The 25,237-nt window shown below is 41.6% G+C and overlaps 1 protein-coding gene across 1 annotated transcript; it reads right to left on the bottom strand.

Moving 5' to 3' along the window:
* Positions 1-2,647: 2,647 nt before the first annotated feature.
* Positions 2,648-15,581, bottom strand: LOC139213561 (proline-rich protein 7). Its single transcript, XM_070844292.1, has 2 exons — positions 15,236-15,581; positions 2,648-3,231 (listed from the first exon to the last, which is right to left on the bottom strand). The coding sequence occupies exons 1-2, from the start codon at positions 15,579-15,581 to the stop codon at positions 2,648-2,650; spliced, it is 930 nt and encodes a 309-aa protein (XP_070700393.1).
* Positions 15,582-25,237: the final 9,656 nt, after the last annotated feature.

Below are 25,237 nucleotides of genomic sequence, written 5' to 3'. Positions count from 1 at the left end.
CTGACGTTAATTTAACTGACGTCAGTCAAGTACATCAATGAGAATGGGTCATTTAAGTTTTTTTTTTTTTTTTTATTGCCTCTGTGCTTTCATTTAACATTTGCAGTTCAAAAGTCAAATCAGGGCTCCAAACAGCAGGGAAATTAAGCCTTTTTGATTTATTTAAATTAGATTTTTTTGCATGGTATTAACCGCAAGGTACTTGTTGTTGGCTCCTTTTGTATGGCGCTGCAAGAATCACACACTTTTCTGAAATGTAATCAGATACCAGCTGTGCCAATAAATTAAATCTCCTTTATTCCACATTGTTTTGAAAGTTGAAGCATTTTTTTGAAACCAACAGCACCTTTCAGCTTTTTTTCCTGGTTATGTAGCAGTGGTGCCTGACACTGATGTTCATTGCCACGAGACTCTGACAATAATAGTGACGGGGTGAAATGAAGGGAGATATTTGTCTCATTCTGAGCACAGAAAGTGGTGAATGATTTTAAAACTGACAAACTTACTGAAGCAATCATGACCTGCAAAGTGGCAGGTTCACCTACGAAGAAAAAGAACATTGTGCTAGGCAAGGACGTCAGGGCAGGCAGAAGGGCAGAAAAGGAGTGACGACAAAGTGACAGACAACACAACAGTCTGATGATGATGAGGGAATTAAAACAGAATAAGCACAACAGAAGTGTTGTCAAAAGAGTGAGGCTGAAGGGGGAGGGGGGGAGGAGAGTGACTCAGAGGCTTCCTTAGGGAGTCGAAGAGAAACTGAAATTCACTATTTACATTAAAATCTCTCCTGACTGACAGATGCAGGCATTCTGAATCAATTTATAGCTGGGAGAAGCGGAGATAAAAAGACAGAGATAATCTAATGAATAATTTATGTGAAAACTTCAGTGGTTAGCAGAGGTCAGAAGAGTGTGTTCATGGGAGCAGAAGGCCGGAGAACAGCTCTTCATCTTGTTGGATTCTGAATGTACAATGCAGAACACAGAAAATGGTCAACTAACCTAACTCTGAGTTGTTGGTTATGTTGGTGCTCACTGACATCTGCATTTTAATAGATTACTGTTGCAAATTACAATCTGAAGAGGGGGTTTGAATGAAGATGCAGCATGCCTTTTTGAGTTAATGTTTTGTTTATTTGGACCTGATCTGAAAACCATACTGAATACACGTATGTTCATTATTCTTTTTAAAAGACTCTCAATCACAAAGTAAATCCAAATAGATCTGAGGGTAGTTAAAAACTGAGGAGAAACAGTTTTGAAACCAGCATTGTTTACATCTGTTTGCTTGCTAGTTCCTCTTCCTTGCTCCTGCTGGTGCATGGCTATATTTCTTGACAAGTTACAACCACCAACTCTCAGTGGAATAGTGTGGAACTGTGTCTTGTCTTGTGCATCCACACCACAAAAAAAAGGTGTTACTTATGCTAAAAAAAACTCCACAAAAATGGAAGGATAGATTGAAACCAAGATTTTAATGGGCTCTTCCTTTTTGCTCATGCTACACCCTTCCAGTTTCACGAAAATCGGGCCTCTGTAGCATCATTTATGTTTGTTCACACAATAAATTATTGGAAGAAGCCTGGCAGGTGAAGATGTTTTTATTTCACAAGAGAAAAGGCATTTGTCACAAAGCTTTAAAAGAATGATAGTAAATTTTTGTACATGAAAAATAACATTTTGACCCAGTTGACGCCATCCTATGAGGAAAGGAACCTTACCTCCAGATAGAAGCCAAACAACAGTTTGAAGTAAAGACGACATTAAACAACAAAGCAGCATGTTACAAAATGTGATCCATGTACACTTGGTTCTCTGGCTAGCTTGTCGTACTCTACCTGTTTTATTTTATGTCACTGGGAAAACTGATCTTTGGGCTCTTATGTCACAAACACTGTGACACTGAAGGTCACCACGTGTTCTTTTGTAAGTGTTAATTCACAGTCCTCGAGAGGAGACAAGCTGTGAACAGAGTCTCTGAAAATCAGAGCAGATAAAAGAGGAGAGGTCGTCGTGGGCAACAGACAGTTCCCGGGAGCCATGGCAACGGCACACTGGTACAATAGGTTGCTCAGTCATAGAGAAAGCAGAGGGGGGGAGGGATGAACAGAATGAGAAGGCGACACCAAAAGAGAGGGAGGTAGAGATGAAAATAAAGGCAAAGGGAGTCTGGATGAAGGGCAGAGAAACTGCTGTGCTTGTTGCTCATCCTTTTACCTCATTACTGTGTTGTTGTTGTTGTTGTTGTTGTTTTCTTTCCTTCCCCACCCTCTGCTGTTCAAAAGAACCTTGACTTGATTAGCAATGATATGGCATGAGAATACCTCTGGCTTGAAACAGTGTAATTTCCTCTTTTTAAAATTTTTTTTTTTTAGCCTCACGTAAGGCTGAAAGCCACAATCCCAGCAGAGTAAGTGGCACCCTTCGCCCACAGAGCTGCATGGGGAATTGAACTCCTGGCACCTTTTTTTTTTTTTGCAGCACTTTAACCCTCTTTAGCTCTTTAATCTCTATTTCTAGTGATGTTAGTGCTGTAAACGCTGAGCAGTAAAGGAGGTCTGACTTTTATAGATCCCTTGCTTGAAGGCTCTTAAGGGACGGACCAGTGTATTGGCTGGTTAGACTCCTCCAGTAAGCCTCCAGGTCTAGACAGCAGTGCTCCGACCCAGCAGGGGGAAGGCTGTGGGCAAACCGCAGCTGGCCTCAAGCCCCCTCAGTCCATGGACCCCCTGAAGCCCCTGTAACCCTCCTTGGAGACTTTGTATCCCTCCTTGGAATCCTTGCATGCCTCCTTGGAGTCCTTGTATTCCACTGCGGAGCCCAAGTCCATCATGGTGCGTCCTGGGCTCTCGACGGGGCATGGTAGCCATTGCGGTGGCAGCCTGCATGTTGCGGGCCCCCGGCGGGGTGAGGTTGTTATGGTTCAGGTCCATGTTGGACAGGAGATGACCCAGGGAATCCCAGCGCTGGGACGAAGGCAGGCGTATCAGGGAGGAGTAACCTCTGTCGGGGAATACAGCTGCCACGGGAGGCTTGCTGGTCTCTGATGTGAACACCGGAGCAGGATCCTGATGTTCCCTGGTAGCTGCCGGTGGAGCAGCTCGTAACGGGGTGGGCTTCAGGTAGGTGCCCCCCCGCGGGTCTGCCAAGACCTCACTGTAGGGCGGAGGAGGATCCTCCATCAGAACGGCTTCCTCATAGCAGGGCGGCTTCCCAAACACAGCTGTATCTGGGGAAAGATTAGGAGATTGGGATTAATCACAACATACTCAAACATTCTGCCAAAGTGATCAATCAAAATCTTGGGCAACAGCAAGTACCACAACTCAAAAATCCAATACATTTTACTCATACTTTATCATTATAAAGGGACATGAGTAAAAATGTCAACAGGACATATCAAACTGCTTAACTCCTGGTGAACAGCTGCTGGTATGGTGTCGACTCTCTTGTCACCTGTACGGTTATGTTGTGTTTACACTGATGCTTTTACACAAAGTTCCAATGGGCAAAATTATTCCGAGTTTCATAAAAGGTTAATTACTACTCTTTCTAGTATGATGTTTTAAAACCATGAGCATTTTTTGTATTTGTGAAACTTTCCCAAAATCATTGAAAGCCATTTATGTTTTGAAATCATCCCAATCTGAAGTCCAAGGCCAAGGAAAACACCACTGAGCATGTGCAGCGGGCTGCATAACTCCTGCAAACCAGAAACCTTTTTATTGTACTTTATTTTATTGTCACAACCCAAAATGTAATTAATCATTCCACTGTGATACCGTGACAGTATGTTCAGCTGTGGGAATAAAAACCATCACAGCACATTTGGTCTGTATCTTTCTCACTCACTCACTACATGCAGCACATTGTGCAAAAAGATAAATTAATGCATAAAATTCATTCCAGACAGTAAATTGGTCTGGTGATAGTTCTCACTCCATTAAAATCATCATTTAGACCGGCCCAAATGGGTTTTGAACCCTTTTTTTTTTTTTATTGCATGTGTCATGCAGTAGGGTAAACAGTGGCATTTTAATTGGCATGACGTTTTAATTACCGTTTGGCTAACAAACCTATAATCGAATGCATTTTATAAATGTGTCGTGTCAGTGCTGACGCAAATTGATGATTCATGACTGAAATCTCCATTTTTCTTGTATTGTGTCGGGGGTTGTGGATGGTGGGTGAGGGTTTGGATCTTTTTGGTTTGACATTATCAGAAAAATTGTTTTCACTGAAATGTGGCTCAATTTTAGCAGATTTTGGGTGACATGGATGCGTAATCTGCCAGGGAAAGTTAGTCCATGACAAGACTCACTCTGTGGACTTCGATCTTAAAGGCAACGTTTGCAAATTGAGCTTAAGTGACAGATTAGTTTACCTAAAGTAAAAATAGATGTCTTTATTTTATTTATTTTGTATGTGTCTTTTTGTAATGTACTTGTTAAAATCATGGCACAAAAATGAGCCAAAACACATTGATTGTAGTCAAGACAGGCTTCGATTTCAGCAGAAGCATGTTTGACAATTTCCTCCAATCCTGCCTCCTAAAAAAATTAAATATATATATATTTATTTTTTTCCCCAATTACACTGTGGTGACAAACAATCTCTGTCTCGATGTTCACAGACAATAAGTCCCTATTTGAAAAGGGGTGGTCGGGGTGGATGATGAACATACACGGCACAGGTCTGAGCCACCAGACACCAGGGTTCACGTCCGTCCTCCAGTCTGTGGTTGGGTTACGGCAACAAAAGCACTTTAGCAAAGTTTAGAAAGATCTTGATCAAGGAATATAAAATGTGAGATTCTTTATTCAGGTTATTCGCTGACTTCACTATCTTATTTTTCAATGTCAATGCATTTATCACCATTTCATTTAAATGATTTAAGTCATAAAATCATTTTATCTATATTGGAGTCGTCATTTCATCCTGAATTGTGAAGCTCTTTGGAAAGTCTGTTTCAATATGAGCACTATAGATTAATCATTCATCATCTTTATGACTGGTGGTAAAAATACTAAAGGTTTACAGCTACGTGTGAATTATTGGTATGGCTGCTATAAAAAGCTCCAGCTGCACATAATGACGGCTGTTCTGATGCTGTTGGAAAACCTCGCCGATGCCTGAAGAAGAATATCTTAAATTTTACTTCCTCTTTCTGTTCTTCTCTACGACAGGTGTTCCACATGTTCCTATTCAATTATTGAGATTTACAAAACAGAAGCAGGTGTATGTGCTGCTTTATCAATTTGAAGAAAACAAGGTGTCTGCCGTTTACATAAACTACACTTGCTGACTCTGCTGCTATTGATCACACCACTGACACTTTACCTTGTAATTTTGTCTTTAATTGCTACCTTTTTTTTTTGTTTACTTTCTCAATTCATCTGTACTTATTTTAGTTCTTGTGCTGCTGCGACAGCCACATTTCCCTTCTAGAGAACGATAAATGCTTTAGCATTAAAGCTGATGTGGTGGTGGTTGTTGGTCAGAGTCTGTGGCCCCTGTTGTGTAGCTGCTGTATTGCTTTATGTAAAGATTTGATTGGATGTATTGAAATAGGGATACCACCTATATACACTGCTCAAGTGCCCAGTTGAAAATCTTTATTCATTACATAGTGGAATGCGTTGAGAACAAAATAACATAAAAATCATCAATGTAAATCAAAATTATTATCCCGTGGAGGTCTGGATTTGGAATCATACTCAAAATAAAAGTGGAAAATCACATTACAGGCTGATCCAACTTCAGTGGAAATTCCTCAAGACAAGTCAAAATGAGGCTCAGTAGTGTGTGTGTGGCCTCCACGTGCCTGTATGACCTCCCTACAACGCCTGGGCACGGTCCTGATGAGGTGGAGGATGTTCTCCTGAGGGATCTCCTCCCAGACCTGGATTAAAGCATCAGTCAACTCCCGGACAGTCTGTGGTGCAACGTGGCGTCGGTGGATGGAACGAGACATGGTGTCCCAAATGTGCTCAATTGGATTCAGGTCTGGGGAACGGGCAGGCCAGTCCATAGCATCAATGCCTTCATCATGCAGGAACTGCTGACACACTTCAGCCACATGAGGCCAAGCATTGTCATCAGAAGGAACCCAGGGCCCACTGCACCAGCATGTGGTCTCACAATGGGTCTGAGGATCTCATCCTGATACCTAATGGCAGTCCGGGTACCTCTGGCTAGCACATGGAGGGCTGTGCGGCCCTCCAAAGAAATGCCTCCCCACACCATTACTGACCCACCGCCAAACCGGTCATGCTGGAGGATGTTGCAGGCAGCAGAACATTCTCCACGGCGTCTCCAGACTCTGTCACGTGTGCTCAGTGTGAACCTGCTCTCATCCGTGAAGAGCACAGGGCGCCAATGGCGAATCTGCCAATCTTGGTGTTCTCTGGCAAATGCCAATCGCCCTGCACGGTGTTGGGCTGTAGGCACAAGCCCCACTTGTGGACGTCGGGCCCTCATCCCACCCTCATGGAGTCTGTTTCAGACAGTTTGAGCAGAAACATGCATATTAGTGGCCTGCTGGAGGTCATTTTGCAGGGCTCTGGCAGTGCTCCTCCTGTTCCTCCTTGCACAAAGGAGGAGGTAGCGGTCCTGCTGCTGGGTTGTTGCCCTCCTACGGCCCCCTCCACGTCTCCTGGTGTACTGGCCTGTCTCCTGGTATCTCCTCCATGCTCTGGACACTGTGCTGAGAGACACAGCAAGCCTTCTTGCCACAGCTTGCATTGATGTGCCATCCTGGATGAGCTGCACTACCTGAGCAACTTCTGTGGGTTGTAGACACCACCTCATGCTACCTCTAAGGGTGAGAGCACTGACTAAATGCAAAAGTGACCAAAACATCAGCCAGAAAGGATGAGAAATGGTCTGTGGTCACCACCTGCAGAACCACTCCTTCATAGGGGTTGTCTTGCTAATTGCCTCTCATTTCCACCTGTTGTCTGTTCCATTTGCACAACAGCAGGTGAAATTGATTCACAATCAGTGTTGCTTCCTAACTGGACAGGTTGATTTCACAGAAGTGTGGTTGACTTGGAGTTACATTGTGTTGTTTAGGTGTTCCCTTTATTTTTTTTGAGCAGCGTAGATGGATACCAGATTGTTATTCCTCCATGAAACCAAAAAACAAGCCCCCCCCCATGATGAAACAACAGCATAGGTTCCCAAAACAACACGATTTGGCTTCTAAGTGTTGGATATGGAAATCACATCACATTTGTAACATAACTGTCCTGTGTTTGTCACCCATACTACATCACCTGACTTTCTCCTTTTGCTCCAGTCATCGTTATTACAGCCACTAGAGGTCGATTTAAACCCCTTGGGGAAAAAAAACAACCATTATCGTTTTCACTATGAAATATAAATTTCTTCCTTGTCTGCTCATATGTGCACTTCGTTGTACAATGTGAGCATAGCAGAGTCGTTAACAAGACATTTTCAGCCTGTTTCCAGTGTTTTGTACGCACAGTTACACATTCCCTGCTTGTTCTCCACTAATTGGATCATTGACACCTGTTGCTAATTAGACTGAAGCTCTGGCCTGCATCGCTAAATCCACTTTATACTTGCAGCCAATTACAAAAACTCAGCAGTGAAATGTTCAGACTGCAAAAATTTGTATAAGAGTTAAGTATTTTCAGCAGAAACATTTTTTTTTCAGCTGTTACGTGGTTTTAGGGAGCACTGAGACATGAATCATAGTCAACAAACTTCCTGTGTTGAGCTTAAGACATTTCAGCTGCTGGAGCCGACCTCGATAAAGGGAAGTTTTTCTTTTATTCTAACAGACACAGTTTCTCATCCTTGGTGTTGAAACGACACAAAACAAAGCTATAAATGGTTGAACTTCAGGTGGAATTTGGTTGTAGCATTGAGGCATCTTAGCGAAGCATCATGTTACATGACACAAATTAGTCTGACATTTTCTTCTGGATGATATTAAAGCAAAAATGTTTTGCTTTGTTTCTTTACAGTCGACCTAAGAAAAATAAGATTTAGAATACATTGCAAAGCAAGTTTTCTACTGCAATACTTCTAAAATACACCTGACCTGAGCCTGTGGGCATAATGTTAGACGGAGTCTATATTTCAATGTATTGTCAGTATAAAGGAAAATATTTCTGGCAGCCTTGCACAACAAACATCAGTCTTGAATCAGTTTTTTTTTTGGAACAGCTGAAGACAGTTTCTATTTCCAGGCTGATGAATCTGCCCCGATACTGATCGATATCTGTCGAAATGTTGCACAAGCTCTCCTCCTGCTGTCAAAGACTTCATTGGACCTGAGATATCAACAGTAACTCATCTATGCAAGAATATCTGTACACAGTTCCTGATGCTCCACTCAATAGAGATGAGAGAGACGTATCATCAGAGGAGGCTGATCCATACAGAGAGAGAAGGTTGATCCACATATGAAATGAGTATGAATGAGTAATTGGTAATAATGTTATTTGCCAAAACACAAACAACACGTCAATGGAGGACGTCCACCCCAACCAATCAACAACCAGATTATAATATTGACAATATTAAATATCACAATCACCTTTTCAGGAAGGTGCATGAAGGTGTGGGTTTTACATCAAGTATGTGTATTAGGAATATTAGTGGAATATAAATTTTTCTTTAGCTATTTAAACAGCTTAGTTGGTATATTGTCCTTTTCGGGACTAAAGGCAAAAGACTGTTTATGAATGTAAATAGAATCAATTACACCACCAAAGCCACTTCTCATTCCTCAGCTTGAACATGTTTACAGCCACAACAATAGACACCACAGAAATGTAAATTAACAGCTGTTTGTTGAACTGTTGCCATCGAGCTGGATGTATTTATGTGTGTGTGTGTGTGTGTGTGTGTGTCTGTGTGTGTGTACCTGGCCAAAATCCATCCCTCCTCCAACATGCCTCAGATATACCTACAGGAGGATCAGGCTCTCATTGTTTCTCAGCTCGGTCTTAACTCCCCTGTCGAGCTCTAACTGCTGTAAACAATACTACGAGCTGCCAGGACGGCTTTAAATAAACATCAGCCACACAGACGATATCGGCACAAACACGTGCTTTCCACTCGGAGGATCAGGAGGGTTTCATTAGACGCAGGAAACAGTCTGTAGTGTGATACAGTGCTTTCTGTACAAATATAATAACTGTAACCTGTAACGGTTACTGTACAAACACAGATCAAATCAATCAGAGTTACAGGATTACACAAAGTAGTCTGCAGTTGATTGTCCAGTAGATGCAGATATTCTTTCATTATATCATTAAAAATACCAATACAGTCAAATATAATGAAATATCAGTCATATCCCCCCTTGTCTAATCTCCAGATCATGTCGAGATCATTTCCAAGACAGGATTTTTTTCATCTTGGTAATATTGCTTGAGTATGTATTGTATCATTGTGTGATGTTGAAATTGTAATCTGTAACTGCAAAGGAAAAATCTTCCTCATATCTCATCTCTCTCCTTTAATTGCATTTTCCTTTTTCTCACATCTTAACCTACTTTTGTCTCCCTTAATTCACACCGTTAACAACAACACTAACCCCTCACAGGAATAAATCCTTTCCCTTTGAAGCAGGATGACCACCATCACACTGCATGTGTCATTTTTCTATTAATGGCAACACGGTGGTGGTTGCCAGATAACTGCTCAGTGCAACCACTTAATGCTATCAAAGGAAAAAGCGAGAGCAGATACAAACGTGATTTTCCATTTCAAAACTCTGTGGCTACTGTGGGGCTGCAGAGGAGGGATGATCACCCACTGCTGGTCTGAACTGAGCGACTCTTCAGGGCTGCTCCCAGTGTGAGCATCCTGTGTGGGTCAGGACTTGGGTACAAAAGCCTGTCAGAGTAAGACGTGCTGGCTGTGTGGGATGAGAGCTGACTGATGCGTGAAATCTGTTCCTGGAGCCAAACTCATGCGTTGTTCTTACCATTTCACAGTCTCAGATGTTTGAAAGCATATTTTCTTTGCTGTAAGGATCCACCGCTCGCTCGCTCGCAAGGAAAGCTGGACTGAAACACGGCTCCGGTTTTACACAGCAAACCATCCTCACTGTTCGCTTGTTCTTGGGTTGTTTGCCTTCAGTTGTAATTCCTTATTTACACATCATGAATTTACATCCAATTTGCTCTCCTCTTTATAGTAGCTTGGTCTCCACCAACTCCTGAGAAAAAATGTCAGGCTTTTTGTCTGTTCTGTCCTGTGTGCAGTAGGTTTATCAGAGCTTTTTTACTGAAAAGATCTGGGACTGAAGGCAGAGACAATCCAGTGGAAACTTGGTTCTGGTCCTGGGGTCAATTGCTAGTGTCAATTCATGGTTGATACAACTTGCAAACCTTCTAACAACTGGTTTGCTTTTCCCTGAGCTAGAGACTTATGTCATCACATCACTGTAATGCTAGAACCAACCTCATTTGTGCTGTTCATCATTACTGCTATGAACAGTTCTTATGTTCAAGAATATCGTTTTTATAAAAATGGTGATCACAAAGTTTTAGGTGGTCTTGGTTGGTTACGGTAAACCCGCCTTCAGCCTCTAATATAAGCAGTTCTCGGTTCTAGACTGGCCAAATGTTGGTGCCGCTCTGGAACCGGTTTCCAGTGTTGAGTCAGTTCTTTTACCGTCGAAACATGAAGAATGAAACTTCAAGTTCTTGTTTTTAGTTACATTTACACTCACTTAATTGTTAATCGATTAATTGGACTGCATTAGTTTGAAGGTGTACCTAACACAACAGTCCTGCAATAAATCCTCCTTCATGCAGGTACGGCCATTCTACAGGATGTAATTTCTGGTTCTGTTGAGCTGCATTACGTTATATGATGGATGTTTCTGTTGTTCTGTGCATCTTATTTGTATCTAGAAGTGTAAATAAAAGGACGGAGCACCCAGGCGCAGACAGCAAATATTCGATCACAAAGTACATAGATTGATAAATTCCTTTTTAATGGATGTGGGTTTGTACAATATCTTCTTTCCAACATACACTTGTGCATATAGTATAGTTGGCTACTGACACCAGGGTGCAAATAGCATCTGTCATAGCAGAAACACCAGTAACAGCCTCTCTAAATCACACAGAGGGAAGATTTACTGCAGGACTGTAGTGTTAGACTGCATCAGTTTCAGCTACGTGGCAACTGAGTGCATGTATGGGGTTTAAAGAACACAGAACATCATACTACTTAGTGTGCTTTAGATGTTTAAATCCTCAGATTTAAATCCATCTCTAACGCTGCTTTGTTGTATTCACACTTGGCTTTTTGATACTGCATAGATAATGTATCTGCCCAACATGTAAGAGGTGTAAATGAGTCAACACCTCCTCATTCCTCTCTCCCCTCTGGTTGTGTGTGACTGAAACGGTTGCTGGCTTCTCTCTCCGTCCTCTGCTGTGCTCAGCTGGTCAGCACCTGCCTCTCTTTTAGCTCTGCTGCTGCCTGGATACTAAACCTCTTCATCAGTCTGCTTTGTGGCTGAGACTCCAGCAACCTTTTTGTTTTAGCGTTTTTATTGTCTGTCTGTGCTCATGAACCATCTTTGACAGCAGCTGATGCTCTTTTGCTCACTGAAGTTTTCCTTTTTCCTCTCCAGTACTACGTCTTCCCCTCCGCCTCTCATCTCTCTCTTTCTGATGCTGTTATTTATGCTGTTTCTCCTCCATCACTGCTTTCTAATTTTGCTCTAAATTGCTTTTCAATTTTTGGTTTTTCCTCTCTAAATAATCTCAATCTCTCTCCCCACCTTTTTATGTCATTTATGTACTTGAGTTCATATTATAAATGTGTTGCATTCTGTTTTGTTCTCTTTTTGATTATCACATGCACTGATTTTAAGATTCTACACTAAATTTTAGTGATTGCTTCAACTATCAGTGCCCAAGGGCCTGGTGTTTATTAGGTTAGATTAGCTTCAGCTATGTACACTGCTTCTGCAGCTGGCAGCTGCTGGTCCCTTACAACCCACATACCAATATAAACCAATATACTAAACTAATCAGTGTCAGATACAACAGTATACACATCAGTTAAATTCCATGCAATCCAGGACAACAACTACATAAACTGGAGTCACAGTTTCCAGCAAAATGTACATTTTAAGATTTGCAAAGTTGGCATTTGGTGAAATGTTGTTGCAAATAGCAAATCTGCCTTACATGTTAATGCTCTAATGTCACTTAGAGGTTTATAGGACTTTCGTTGTGTCCTTCACGGCCTAATATGAAATACCTGTGCTTTTACTTTATGCTAATCCTTCTCACTGCTGACAATAATTTTCTCTTCAGTTGCACCTTTTTCACATCTTTACAATTCAAGTGGCATGTGGAGGTGATTTTCTGGGTAGAGGTTTGAATTCCTGGATAAAAAGGAAAGTTGCCTCGTGTTTACTTCTGCCAGGAGGGTGAAGCTGAGTGTGCCCAAAACTCATGAATGAATTTCCATAAAAATTTTGCACACACCGACCTTGGGCTGAGGAGTGATTTGGGTGGGAAAAAAGGAAGTCTCAGGACTGCAGCACCATGTGATGTTGGACAGGAAATACCTCTCTGATTCTGAAGAGCTGAGGTGCCCTTGAGAAAGATATTTAACTGCCAAGTGCACAAGTAGAGCAGCTCAGTGACGTGCAGTGTAGGCAGCTGCCAACCGTGACAGTACAAGTGTGGCAGGGGGTTGATTAAAAAAAAAAAAAAAAAAACCTCTGACCAACACGATCTCATACTGAAGCGACAGAATAGGTCAGTTTCCAGTAACTCCTAAAATGGCCCTCTATAGGACAGATGGGGTCCAGACACAAGCAAGCAAATGACTCGCCTCATGTATCTAAGGTAACGTCATTAATGGCCCCATATGAAGCAAAATGTACTTTTAATGTCTTTTCAACGTAAATATGCGTCTCTCCTGCTCCATCTGGTTCCCTTTATGACGTCATAAGGGGATCTGTTGATCACGTGACCTCCTCCACCGCTTCAGCAGGCCGACTGTCCCCACCCACTGAAAACCTCCTGAATCCACCTCGTGGCCTCGTCTGCCATGTTTTTTCCTCACTAACGCCAAAGAAGTGAGAGCAAAGCAGCAGATTGTTCTGTTCTTCTAAAACCGAGCATTCAGAGGCTGAAAACAGCTGCAGCAGCCACGTCTGCTATTTTTTGAACATGAAATGACGTAAACCTGTTCTACTACCAGTATGAACTTATAAAAAAAACATAATATGGGACTTTTTAAATAATCCTAGCTTGGGGACAACTTTAGGAAAAATCATAGTTTGAGTTCCAATAAGTTTGTTAGACATGAGTTACGTAAGTTATTCTGTTTTTTTTCTTATTTCCTTGCAGGGTAATCATGATATCTAAGCTTAAAAAAGCGTAGAGACGGTGAAAGTACATTATCACATAACCGATGGTTTGTTTGGTGCAACACAAGAACCAGCAAACTGACTGCCCCTTGTCCCCACTAACAGCTTCTGTCTGTGGAGTTTGTCACTCATTTCTTACAAGGTAACAGTTAGTAGAGGACTGATTACAGTAATCTGTAACTCTTTCTACCAACATGCTGGAAAAACCTATTCTTTAAAAAAGGGGAAAAAACCCTCTCTCTCTTGCTGCCTCTCTGCTCTGTCTCTCACTCAGCTGCGCTCCTGTGGATGTTTTGCTTCCCTGTGATTGTCAAGTCAAGTCAAATTTTATTTATAAGGCCCAAAATCACAAATCAGTTTGCCTCGGGGGGCTTTACAGTCTGTTCAGTGTACGACACCCTCTGTCCTTAGGCTCTACATTGTCTCTCTCTTCTACGCTTTCTGTTTTATTTTTTATTTTTTTAGTTGAGCTTGGCCCGTTGCTGCTCGCTCCGTCACTGCTCGGCCTCCACAGTCACCACCTACGCCTCAGCGGCAGCTGTCACCATGACGCCCCGCGGGGGAACGCTGCCCGGCAGGCAGGGAGGTGGAGGAGTCTAAAAAAATCTGACAGAGTGCATAATGTGATCCTCCTCCTGCTTTCCTGTCTGAAACTGAATTACTGTACTCGTGTGATTGTTATGAATTCATTTTTCTTTTTGTTTCTGCTTGAGTCTGAATGAAATATGAATTTGGGCTGTAAATACAGAGCTAATAAGATGTGACAGGTTTGGTATTTGTCAGTAATTTCAAACTCAGCAGTAGAGAGGTGACTAATGTTCTGCTCAACAAACGCTTTTGGTGTTGAAACTAAATGTTTTGAATGCCAAGTGTTTAACTGTTTAAATACAGTTTTAAAGAAATGAAGAAAACTGTCCACTGTGTGGTAACCACAGACTGTTTTATACCCTATTAGGGAAACTGATGTTATTGTCAGTAACAACTAATGTTTTTACAAACTAAAATTTTAATCAGCGAGAGAATCTTGAACACCAGCGGCACTTCAAACTCTGTTTTTTTGGCAGCACTAGTGACACAGGACTTAATCTGGAGCCAAAAGTTTTCTACTGAGACTTAAGTTCGACATGTACCGGGACTGCACTGCTACGCACTTCTTCCAGGAAATAGCCACAGCCACACAGTCCAAGTTTGAGAAAACTTGCCACCTACGCCCACTTACTGGACTTATTCATGTTACCAAACTGCCTGAGATGGAAATGGACATACTCCTGCATTCATTTCTTATTTCCGACACAGCATAAGTACAAGCTGTTCAATTTTAGTTTAGTTGGAAACAAGTAGAATTAACATGATTATAATAGTAGATAAATTTAAACATGCAATGATTTCATAAGTTATCAGCTTTAAGTAGCAACAACTTAATGAGTGGAAGTAATTAATGCTTCATTATCCTTCCAAAACAACACCCACACATCCTATCAGTGTATGAGCTCTAACTACTGTGCCAAATACTTAAACTGCAAAAGACTCACAAATGTGATACACATACAGAGGTCTGCTACAAAATGCACTGTGGCGGCAATGACACCCTTTATGTCCTCCACCTCCTCCAAAACCTCACATCCTCAGACACATGGCTCTGTCCATCATCAGACTGGTAAAAGAACCATTATGACAGCACAGAACAACCTAGGATCAACACTTGTGGAGATGCACAACACTGGATCTACAGGTATCTTCTAAAAACCCATGTTTTCACTGAGCTCTGCAGCTTCAGCTCATGTTGTTGGACGGAAAATCAACAGACTGACACACAGGACACGAATCAGTCCCTTAACCTTACCTGGCATGCTGACCCAGTTTGCTTGTGGCATGGGATGAGGAACCGGCAGGGGAACAGGCGGCGACAGGGTTTGAGGGGGGCAGAACTGCGGTGGCTCCCTGGGCAGCTGTAGAGGTGGTGGTGGTGGAGGGGGAGGAGGAAGAGGAGGGTATCCAGCTGGGTGACAGCTGAGCGGCTCCATCTCTACCGTCCGCAGACATTGCTCCCTCAACCTCTCCTCGTGGCGGCGCTTCAGCCTGCGCTGCAGAAAGCTGCAGAAACAGCAGAGCATGACGATGGCGGCCCAGACCAACCAGAAGCCAGCGAAACAGGCCAGGAAGGTGTAGGTCCCCTGTGACATCACCATGGCGGTGACGGGACACGCTGAGAGTTCCCCCCCGAGGCAGGAAGAGGTGATTTCAGATGCGCTGGATGGGATGTACGCAGGGTGATGTTGTCCTTTGGACGCCGTGAAAACTTTCCAGGGTCAAAAAGCCAAACTGGCGCGTTTATCACATTCAGTGTTAAAAATATTGCCAGTTAAAATACTGACATTGCTATCCCGTGGGCTGTAATCCAAGGTGGGAACTAAAAAGTAAAAGCAGGTGATAAAAAAGTGTTAACAGCAGTCTAAGAGAGCTTGCTTCCCAAGCCAATAATGACTGTTCAGCCACTTGACTTGAACACTGATGCATTTATGTCACTTTAAGTTATAAAACCCTTTAAAAGGGTCACAAAAAATCTGATTCTGAAACTGTGATATGTTAAAAAAAAAAAAAATCTGTGCTCTGTAACAGGTTTGTTTCAAGATGGCAGCTCTTTCACAAAATGTAAACGGACATTAATATGGCTTCTGCTTTTGATAATTTCAGGTAAAAACTGTTCACATAGATCATTGTTGAGGAAAATCAGCAAAATTCAGAAGAATCTGCATCTTTTCAGGAACATAACTGTCACATGTCTGTGACTGCAGAACTTGTTCGGTTCAGTCTTGGTTGTGTTCATGAAGGGCTGGCTGTCTATTAAAAGCAGCATCCTCAATAAAATGTGTAATCACATGTCCACTTGGTTTACAGATAAATGAATATAACTTACACCTTTTTAAGGCTTGACAGCAGAAACTGGGTGGAAAATAGATCAATTTAGTCCAAATGAAGTGTCTGGAAATGTGAAACTTACTGTGCTAGAACTGCACCACAACCAATTTCACTAAAATGAATTAAAGGATCTTTCATTCTTTTTTTGAAATATTGAAGGTACATACATTTAAGAGTCTCTTTTTGTCTCGAAGTTCCTGAATGGTCAGAAATCTGGCAATTGGATCAGAAAACCAATCCAACCCAAGACAACCTTTCTCTCTTCCGCATCCATCCAGATGTTTTAGTACCAGCTCCTCATTTACATGAAAATGTCAAGATAACACACATTCACACACTGACAGATGCACAGCAATTCTCTCTGCACCTTCACAGGTGTTTCAACAGCAGCAAACAGCCATTTCAATTCCCCAAAAGGCTCCACCAGACTCCTTTCAATAATCCACCCTCTCAGTTTTCTCTGAAGGAGGCTGATAAAGCTGTGGTGGCTGAAAGCTTCTTCATCTTCTCTGATGGAAAATAAAGTTTCAGCAGCATCATCACCTGATTTTTTTTGAGGCAGAACCTGAAGTCCAAGAGATGAGAGGAAAAAAATAAAAAAGGAGTTGAAGCTGAGAGAAACAAAGGCCTGTGGGTCGGACGAACTGAGGCGAAGTCCAATCAGGAACCCCAGAGGTGATGTGTGAATCCCTGTTGGACGGGTTCGTCCACGTGAAGTCAAAAAGCTGGACCCTGCAGAGCAGCGGGGGACCGGGAGTCGGGGGTCCGACTACACCACAGGGACGATGAATTCTTCTCTCTCAGATCCCAGCTGGACTCCTCAGCCTCACGCTGCTCTACAAAGACACACGGGGAGGAAACGAGACCATCGTCAGCAATTATCAGAGGACAAACTCAGACAATATTTTCGACACAGTGAGAACTCGGAGCAGTAAAAACAGAGCAGAGGCTGTCTGCTGTTAAATCTCAGCTGTTCAGGCGGGATTATGACGCCAACCTCGGGGGGCGAGTATCAGTTTCACACTTCAGAGAACAGCTCACAGAGAAAATATTCAGTGATGTAGCGAAAGAGACAGTTAATGGAAAAACTAAACGCATTTCTGCTTATTTTAGTTAAAACTAATAATTTTTTTCAGTTATTCCACGCTGCACTATCCTCACCCTCACTATCACATAAAATAAACCTCAATCCTCACAATTTAAAAGCATAAAAGCAAAGTATTTAAAGTCTCAGAGCCAATTCAGTTAGAAAGTAAGTAATCAGTTAAAACAGTATTTAATAATTATGGAAGTCTAAAGCCTTGAAAATGTTCTGTATGTGCCGTAACTTATATTAAATTTAAATAACTCAACGCAGAGTTCGCCTACTTAAATATTGGTCGTTTTAACCCCCTTAAAAACAACCACTATTGTTGTTTCAGAATGAAAATGGGCTGTTTAAACTACAAAGCAGTCTGTGAAGTAATATGAATGTTCCCACCTTTACCAGCTGCAACATTACAATGATACGTACATTAATCTATAATCATTATCCAATAATATAGTACATATCACTCTGAAATGGCCCCATTCTGCATAATGAGTACTTCTATATATGGATGGTAAGACTTTAACTAAAATACATTTTTGAATGATTTGACTACTTCTACAACCACTGCATTTTCTTATCCTTCAACAGGATATTATATACAGTTGGCATTAATTATTGCAATTGCATCAGCAGCAGTTATATAACTATTTTATCCATGCATTTATTTAGTTATATGCTGCCAAGGAGAGTGGATTACCACAGAGCTGTTTCATTATGTTTTAATATGCACACTGACAATAAAGTATCTATCTTACAGATTGATGTTGTTTCCTTCAACTGCTCACTGTGTTTCCAATTCTGATAAACGTGTGTGTTTTCCTAAAAAGCATTCGCTGGCTAAAGGGGAACAGTCTGGGGCATCTAAGTGGTGGAAAACAGAATACATGAATAATTTTGTGCAGAAGAATCACACACACACACACACACACACACACACACACACAGCAGCTGCTTTTTGTTTCTTGGTTTGCAGCTTATGTCTGCAAAAATGTGACTGGACCAAAACTGAGTTTGCAAAATGATTGTGTTTATCCTTCATTGCAGTGACAAGAACAAGTAAACATGTCATTCCCAACAAAGGTGCAGACACTCCTCTGGACACTAAGATGTTCTGTTCCAGTAAAATCAGATCACGGCCAATGGTGGAAAACAGACTGTCCTGCAGGTTTTCATGCCGACGACCCCAAACAGACAGACATTAATTAGACTGCAGACCTCCATCTGGTGAGATCTGACACACAGAGACCCTTTCTGAAGATTTCTGCTGACTGATACATTTATACTGAACAGACTGGTGGTGGAGAAGTTAGCAATAGAAAGTTTACTGTAGAGTTGTTCACATTCTACAAGCAAAGTTTTAGTCACCGGACCAAAATTCATGATAAAGAAGTTAAAGGATGGCTTAATATATTTAGACCTGGGCAATATTTGGACATATTTTGGGTTTGAAATGAGTGGTAGGTACAAAAAACTTGGAATTGGTCCCGTAGATCACCTCAGCCAGCTGCCATGAAACAGGCTGCAATAGCTGCAATGAAATCCTTTGAGGCAACTCAAATCATCAAAGCACGTCCACTAAAAGTGCCTGTTTTTGCCACTGACGGACACCTAAAATAACAATCTGAGGCTGACGACATTACAGAAAGGATTCCTACAGAGTGAGACCTGTGAGATCCTGTTTGTTTAACCAGAGACAGCCACTATATTGCTCTGTTCAAAGCCTCCATTGACAAAACAGTGATTTTGACTCACAGAACACGAGAGTTGGTAGTTTGCCTGCTGTGACTTTGGTGTTTCAAAGACTCAGTTCAGGTCCAAACTAACATGTTAAAACACCAAAGCAACACAGTAATACAAACAAACTAACCGGTCAAGGCAGTAGTAGACCAACAACTCCCGTGTTCCATCAGGTAAAATCACTGTTTTTGTCAATGGAGTCTGGTGGCTTTGACCACAGCGATGAAATGGCTGTTTCTGCTTAAAGAAAAAGGATCCTACAGGTCTGTCTATGTGGGGATCCTTTAAGTTTTAGTGTAAACACGACTAACACAGCCCCAGCTGCAACATATGGTACTTACAGGACACCCGTACAATAATTCTGTTTTTCTTTTCTTTGTTCTGCTGTCCTTTCTACATCAACATAAGAGATTTACTTTGCAGTAAAATTTCTTTTAAAAATATCTTTTGGCTGGATGATTATGTAAAACTTCAGTTGTGCTTCAGGGAGAGAACCTTTTCTGTAGCAGATTATATTTGCCAAGCTTAGGAGAGAAGGCAGAATAATTTATTTAATACCGAGAGAAGCTGTAATTTTTTAATGACATGAAATGTTTGATCCCTGCCACTGTACTTTTGGCATCTTGTAAACCCACGAGTGTTGGAAACTTTGTGTGCATGACACACAAAAAAAACAAATAATAAAAAAAAAATAGATATCTGTTGATATCTGAATGACAAAGGGTTATTGCACTATTCTAAAGAAAGACATTCAAAGCAAAGGAAAACCAAACACATCTGCACCCACAGACCCGTAGTAGGTGGTGTGGGACGTAGTGCCAAAATGCACAGTTCTCACAGAAGGTCGTACCAGCTCAAGTTACATAGTGCAAGAATATACATCCGGGGTCAGGATTGTCCCCCTCTACAAGTCAATGCACCATCCAAATGATTTTGAAGCTGTTATTCTAAGACGAAATAGTGATCATCACCTTTTTTTTCCACTAGTCATGGCTCTTCCACTCGTCAGCGACAGCCAAAAATAACAAGTGAAAGAATTGTGTTTATGAAAAAACGCTGCTGAGATTATGATTGTTATATTTCTCCCGCTCCTGTCTGAACGGCTCCTGAGGGAATCACCACCACTTTAACTACTCTGAACAGTCGTGACTCATCTCATTGGCTGCAACATCTCAAGCTTAACTGAAAACGTGACATTTTCAGCTGGTATAAATAAAATGAAAACATAACATTTCTCTCCTCTGAGAAAAGCGACACCTGCGTTGTTCTGGAATTGAAACTAAGTGATGAGTTATGAGCAATGTGTTCTTATTTCCTGAATCGGACACTTGCATTGTATTACAGTCACATTTATTGTACGAATGGAGCTGCAGTGTTCACATCATGTTATTTTTTTTTCCTTTTTCCATCTCTGTATTATCTTTGGGAATCACACCCCTGCTTGTATTGTAATTTGAAATTACTCAGCAGAGGTGATTCATCAGCAGAGGGCCTTCATGAGGTCACACAGCTGCTAATATTTCAATCTATGAGCGCTGATAGGGAACCGAGCTTTTGTTTACTCTCGGTGCTTCCTGCCTGTTCGCTCCACTCATCAAAGAGGAGCGCTCAGCGATACTCAGACCTCGACCTCAGCACCCACACATGTGAAACAGCACACTTGTACAGTACTCACACTATTTATATCCTTCATTATATCAACATTCATGTCCCTCTGGTACGGACTACAATCAGAAACACAACAAATCTCTCTCTGATTTAAAGCACCGGATGACGACTTCAATTTAAAGAGCAAAAATAAAATGCAAATAGGCAAAATATAACCGCAGTAATAGTGGAAGACGTCACATCATTGAACAGTTTAAGGGATGTTGCAGCACGATACAAACCAGTGGGTAAAGATTTGTGGAGCACAAGTGTTTTAACAGATGGTGGTTAAAGTTTAATCACTGTTTTATCATCAAACATTAGGAAAAGAGAAAATGTCTTTCAAAACAGTCTTTAGGTCTTTGTATAAGCTACTGGATGCCTGAATTGAGTGCTGAAGTAGCTCAGAGCCCATACCTTAAAGGCTGGGTCCTTTGTTGAATCCCCTCCTTCTATCTCCCTAAAGAAAGCATAAAATAAACATATATAAAAAATAATTTCTAAAAAAATTAAATCAATAAATAAAGTATCTGTCTATCTTGGTGTGTTTGTTGGCACATTAATGCCACCGACTGATCAGCAGAACAGCCTGAAAACTAAAAGCAGGATGTGAATCTCATGTGAGAGAAACAATACAAATAAAACATCTAACTGTTTTTTTTAGCTAATGCGGCTTTCACACCGAACCTGTTTGATTAATTTCAAACAAACTACGGTGCAGTTGTCGGTTCGGTTTGGTTCTTTTGAGCTGGTTTGAAGGCTGTCAGTCAAACTCAATGGGCCTAAGACCTCCTGAACAGAGGATGATGTCTGGCCTAAATAAAGCTGCGCCCACTTTGAATCCGTCAGTGTGAAGGCAAAGCAGGCCAATCATCATGACAGTAAACAAAATTCAGAGGATGAGATTCTATTAAATCCACCATTGATTGTGAAGTGTCAAGGAAGCAACCTGTATAATCAATCTGAGAAAACAGCATATACATTTATGCAAAAATCATTTGGTGGCCATGGTAACATGCTGGAGCTGAAACTCCTGCGTTCAAAGACAACAATCAAACAGTAACCAAACATAAAGGTTGTGAAGAAAATCTTGGATATTTGTTTTTTTTCTTTTATTTAAAAGCTTCATGTTTAGCAGCCGAGAGTGTCCCTGGGAAAAGTTTATTTTTCCAAATAAAACTATCTAGATTTAGCGATAAACTATTTGTCTCCAAAACATCAGACGACTGTGAAAAAAGAGCTCAAACTGATGTCATCACATGTCTGATTTTGTCTGACCAACCCACAGATATTCAGTTTACTATAATGTCAGTCAAAGACAAGCATATATTTTCTTTTAGAGAAAAAGCCAAACAATCTACTAAGTTAATTATTGCAGCTCTAGAAGCTCTAGAAGCTCTAGTTTCAGGCTGATCTCTTTATCCTGCCGCTGATCATGTGAGGATTCAGTGTTTTGCTTCAAGGACACTCTCCAGGTCGCAGCAGGCCACTTCATCTCCTCTGAGGTTTCAGAAAGCAGCGTGTCTGTCATCACATTTCACTCAGAGCAAAACACCCACATGATCACTGGATCCACGTGAGGTCGGTGTCGGATGAAAGTCTTAAGATCAGGAAATGAGTTCTTGAGTTTTTCCTCCTGGTGTCCTTACATTCTTTGAAACTCAACAACACGCTTGTTTCATAAAGACCACAGAGCTTTTACACAATAGAGGAGCAGAACGGGAACAGCCAAGGTGACGTCCTGACTTTCAACCACACTCTTTATCAAACATCGATGCAGGACACTGGTACCGTGAAACTAACTTAGGAAACAGCCTGACTTCATACAGAAAACAACAACAGTGGTTGGTTTTCCTACAGCCGTTAAAAAAAAGGCCACTGTTTTTGAAGGACCCCGACAGAAAGACGCCCACCTCTGATCCCGGTTCTGTTCGAGGTTCTTCCTGCCACTGCTGTCTAATACCTGATGCTTGCTCACGTGGGGATTCTTGAATCTTTAATTTCTGATTCCTGAATCGCTGGGTCTCTCTCTTAATTAAAGAGTTTGGTCTCGACCTGCTCTTTATGGAAAGCGTCCTGAGATAACACTGTTGTGAATCGGCGCTATATAAATAAAGATCGAGACTGAAGACTGAAAAGATTGAAGGTGACCTTTAGTGGCGGCAGTAATGATGACGGGGGCAAAGTTAGAAGTCAGGTGACGTAGAATAAAGAGTGAGCGGGTCGGGGTGGATGGACGGGTCACTGTCGCCCAAGAAACCGTGATAAACTAAAAGTCAATGCTGAGGTATTTTAATTTACATAACTTACATCACCTCAGTTGTTATGATCCATCCTCTGGGAACTATGAACGTCTGCAGAGAATATCTCAACAACTACTTGATAGATTGTTGAGATATGTCAGTCTGGACTGATGTCCATGGTTAAGATGTTTATTTACCTCTATTCTTTTTGAGTTTTAATGAGCCTATTTTACATTTAGTGCGACGTGAACGTTAACACCCTCAAATGAAGGCTGAAAGTCAGCAATTAAACTGCTTAGTCATTATTAAATTTTACATTAAAATGGACTGACATAAACGACTCCCAGCCATTTCTTTTTGTTTTATTAATACGTGTGTCTGCTGTATGCTAGGCTAACATGGCTAACGCAGGCCTGAAGCACCACCTCGTCACGTACACGTCATACTGTGGCTGACGGCAGCAGCATGGTCACACACTGAGTCATGTTAGCTAACTGCACAATGTGGGAATATAGAGTGACATCACTGTCCTTTTATGAGATAATTATGAATAAATTAAATAAAAATGGTTCAAATGAATGACCCATTTGTTATCGACCTAAAGTAGTAAAATGTAAACTTGTTAAGTCTAAAAACATCGTATCCACCAGGAGCTTAATTCATTTTGTACGCTGTCTTTGTTGTGTTTATGTTTTTGAACCTATTAATGGATTTGTCTCAGACAAAATAAAGTGAATTCATTCATTTCAGTACTCGGATCGTTTACTTAATTAAAAGTAGAAAAACACTGGCTTAGAAATACTCCATTACAAGTAAAAGTTAAAAAAAATTACTTCAAAATATTACTTACAAGTGCAGAAGTATATTCAGCAAAATGTACAAACAAGTAGAAGTTCTCATTATGCAGAATGTCCCCTCAGCATTTTAGTCAACGTGGAGCCAATTTTCCTTTGTTATTCTACTTATGTTAACAGTTTAGTGCTGCATTACATCATATTAACACATGACATGTTTGTTTATGTCGAAAAGTAACTTTAAATATCAGATACATGTACAAGTGTAAAGCAGCATTAGAATAAAAACGTACCTCAAACTTACACTTCAGCACACTGTTTGAGTAAATGTGCTTCTCTACATGACACCAATGATTCATTTATAGTTGAATCCACTATGGGAGCTTCTTCAGGGACACTTCGCTGTTTTGGGGTCTTCTGTATTTTTAAGTGTGCTGCCACAAAAACCGTAATCTCCTGATATTTTGCTGTTATAGAGCAGAAATGAACAAAGGAGAGCCCAGTGTGTTTCAGCAGCTCTGCCCTCTGAATTAAACTGAATCGTGTCTGTGTCAAGTCATCCAAAACATACTGATCCACTCCTGCATTACGCAACCGCTCTTTCTTTTAATTCCCTCCATATAGAAACAGCAGGAAGGTTTTGGCAAAGTGGGAATTAATACACGAGACAACAAGCCAATGAATGAGCGCTTGAAGTGTAAGACATCCTCACTGGGGGGGGATCACATGAGGGAAGGTGACAGCGCAGGTAATCACAATACCACAACACAGCAACACAGCCGCTGTAAACTCGCAGCTTATCTTCAAACACACCACAAGTCCCTGTTTGTCCCTGTTTGGTGGAGAAACTCACCTTTTTTTAATTCCTCTGGCGTCTCCGGAGAGATGACGCACTCAGCCTGCTCCGAGCCATTTAAGTTTCATGTCCAAAATTTAAAAAATACGATGAAAAAACGAAGGAGGTTTAAAGAATAAAACAGAGAGGAAGAGCACTTTCCAGCGTCCAAGCCCTGCCTTCCTGCTGTGTGTGTGTGTGTGTGTGCTGTCCACAGATGATCGCCCGTCAGAGGATGTGAGCTCCCCCCTCTCTCCCTCTCCTCTCTGCGCGGCGCTGCCCGGAGCTGCGCGTCGTGCTTCGGACGTCAAGGGTAATAAAAAGAGATTTTTTTCGGTTCACCTTGACAAGCCTGGCTCCTCCCTCCCTCCCTCCCTGCCTCCCTCTCTATCTCTATCTCTCTCTGTCTCTCTCTTCTCCTTCATTCAATCCCTCCCTCCCTCCCTTCCTTCCTTCCTTCCTCTCTCATCACTGGGGCAGCAGGAGGAACGTTTCGTGACACTCAGCCCGTCAGTCTGTCCGTCTGTCTGTCTAGATGATGAGAATACAAATCAACCTGTCAGCAGGGGTTTTCCAAGGA

Source organism: Pempheris klunzingeri, chromosome 14, assembly GCF_042242105.1.
Source record: "Pempheris klunzingeri isolate RE-2024b chromosome 14, fPemKlu1.hap1, whole genome shotgun sequence".
In the NCBI taxonomy this organism is placed as follows: Eukaryota; Metazoa; Chordata; class Actinopteri; order Acropomatiformes; family Pempheridae; genus Pempheris; species Pempheris klunzingeri.
Note: the sequence above shows the minus strand (reverse complement) of the source record. Positions and strands in the feature narration are given on the sequence as shown.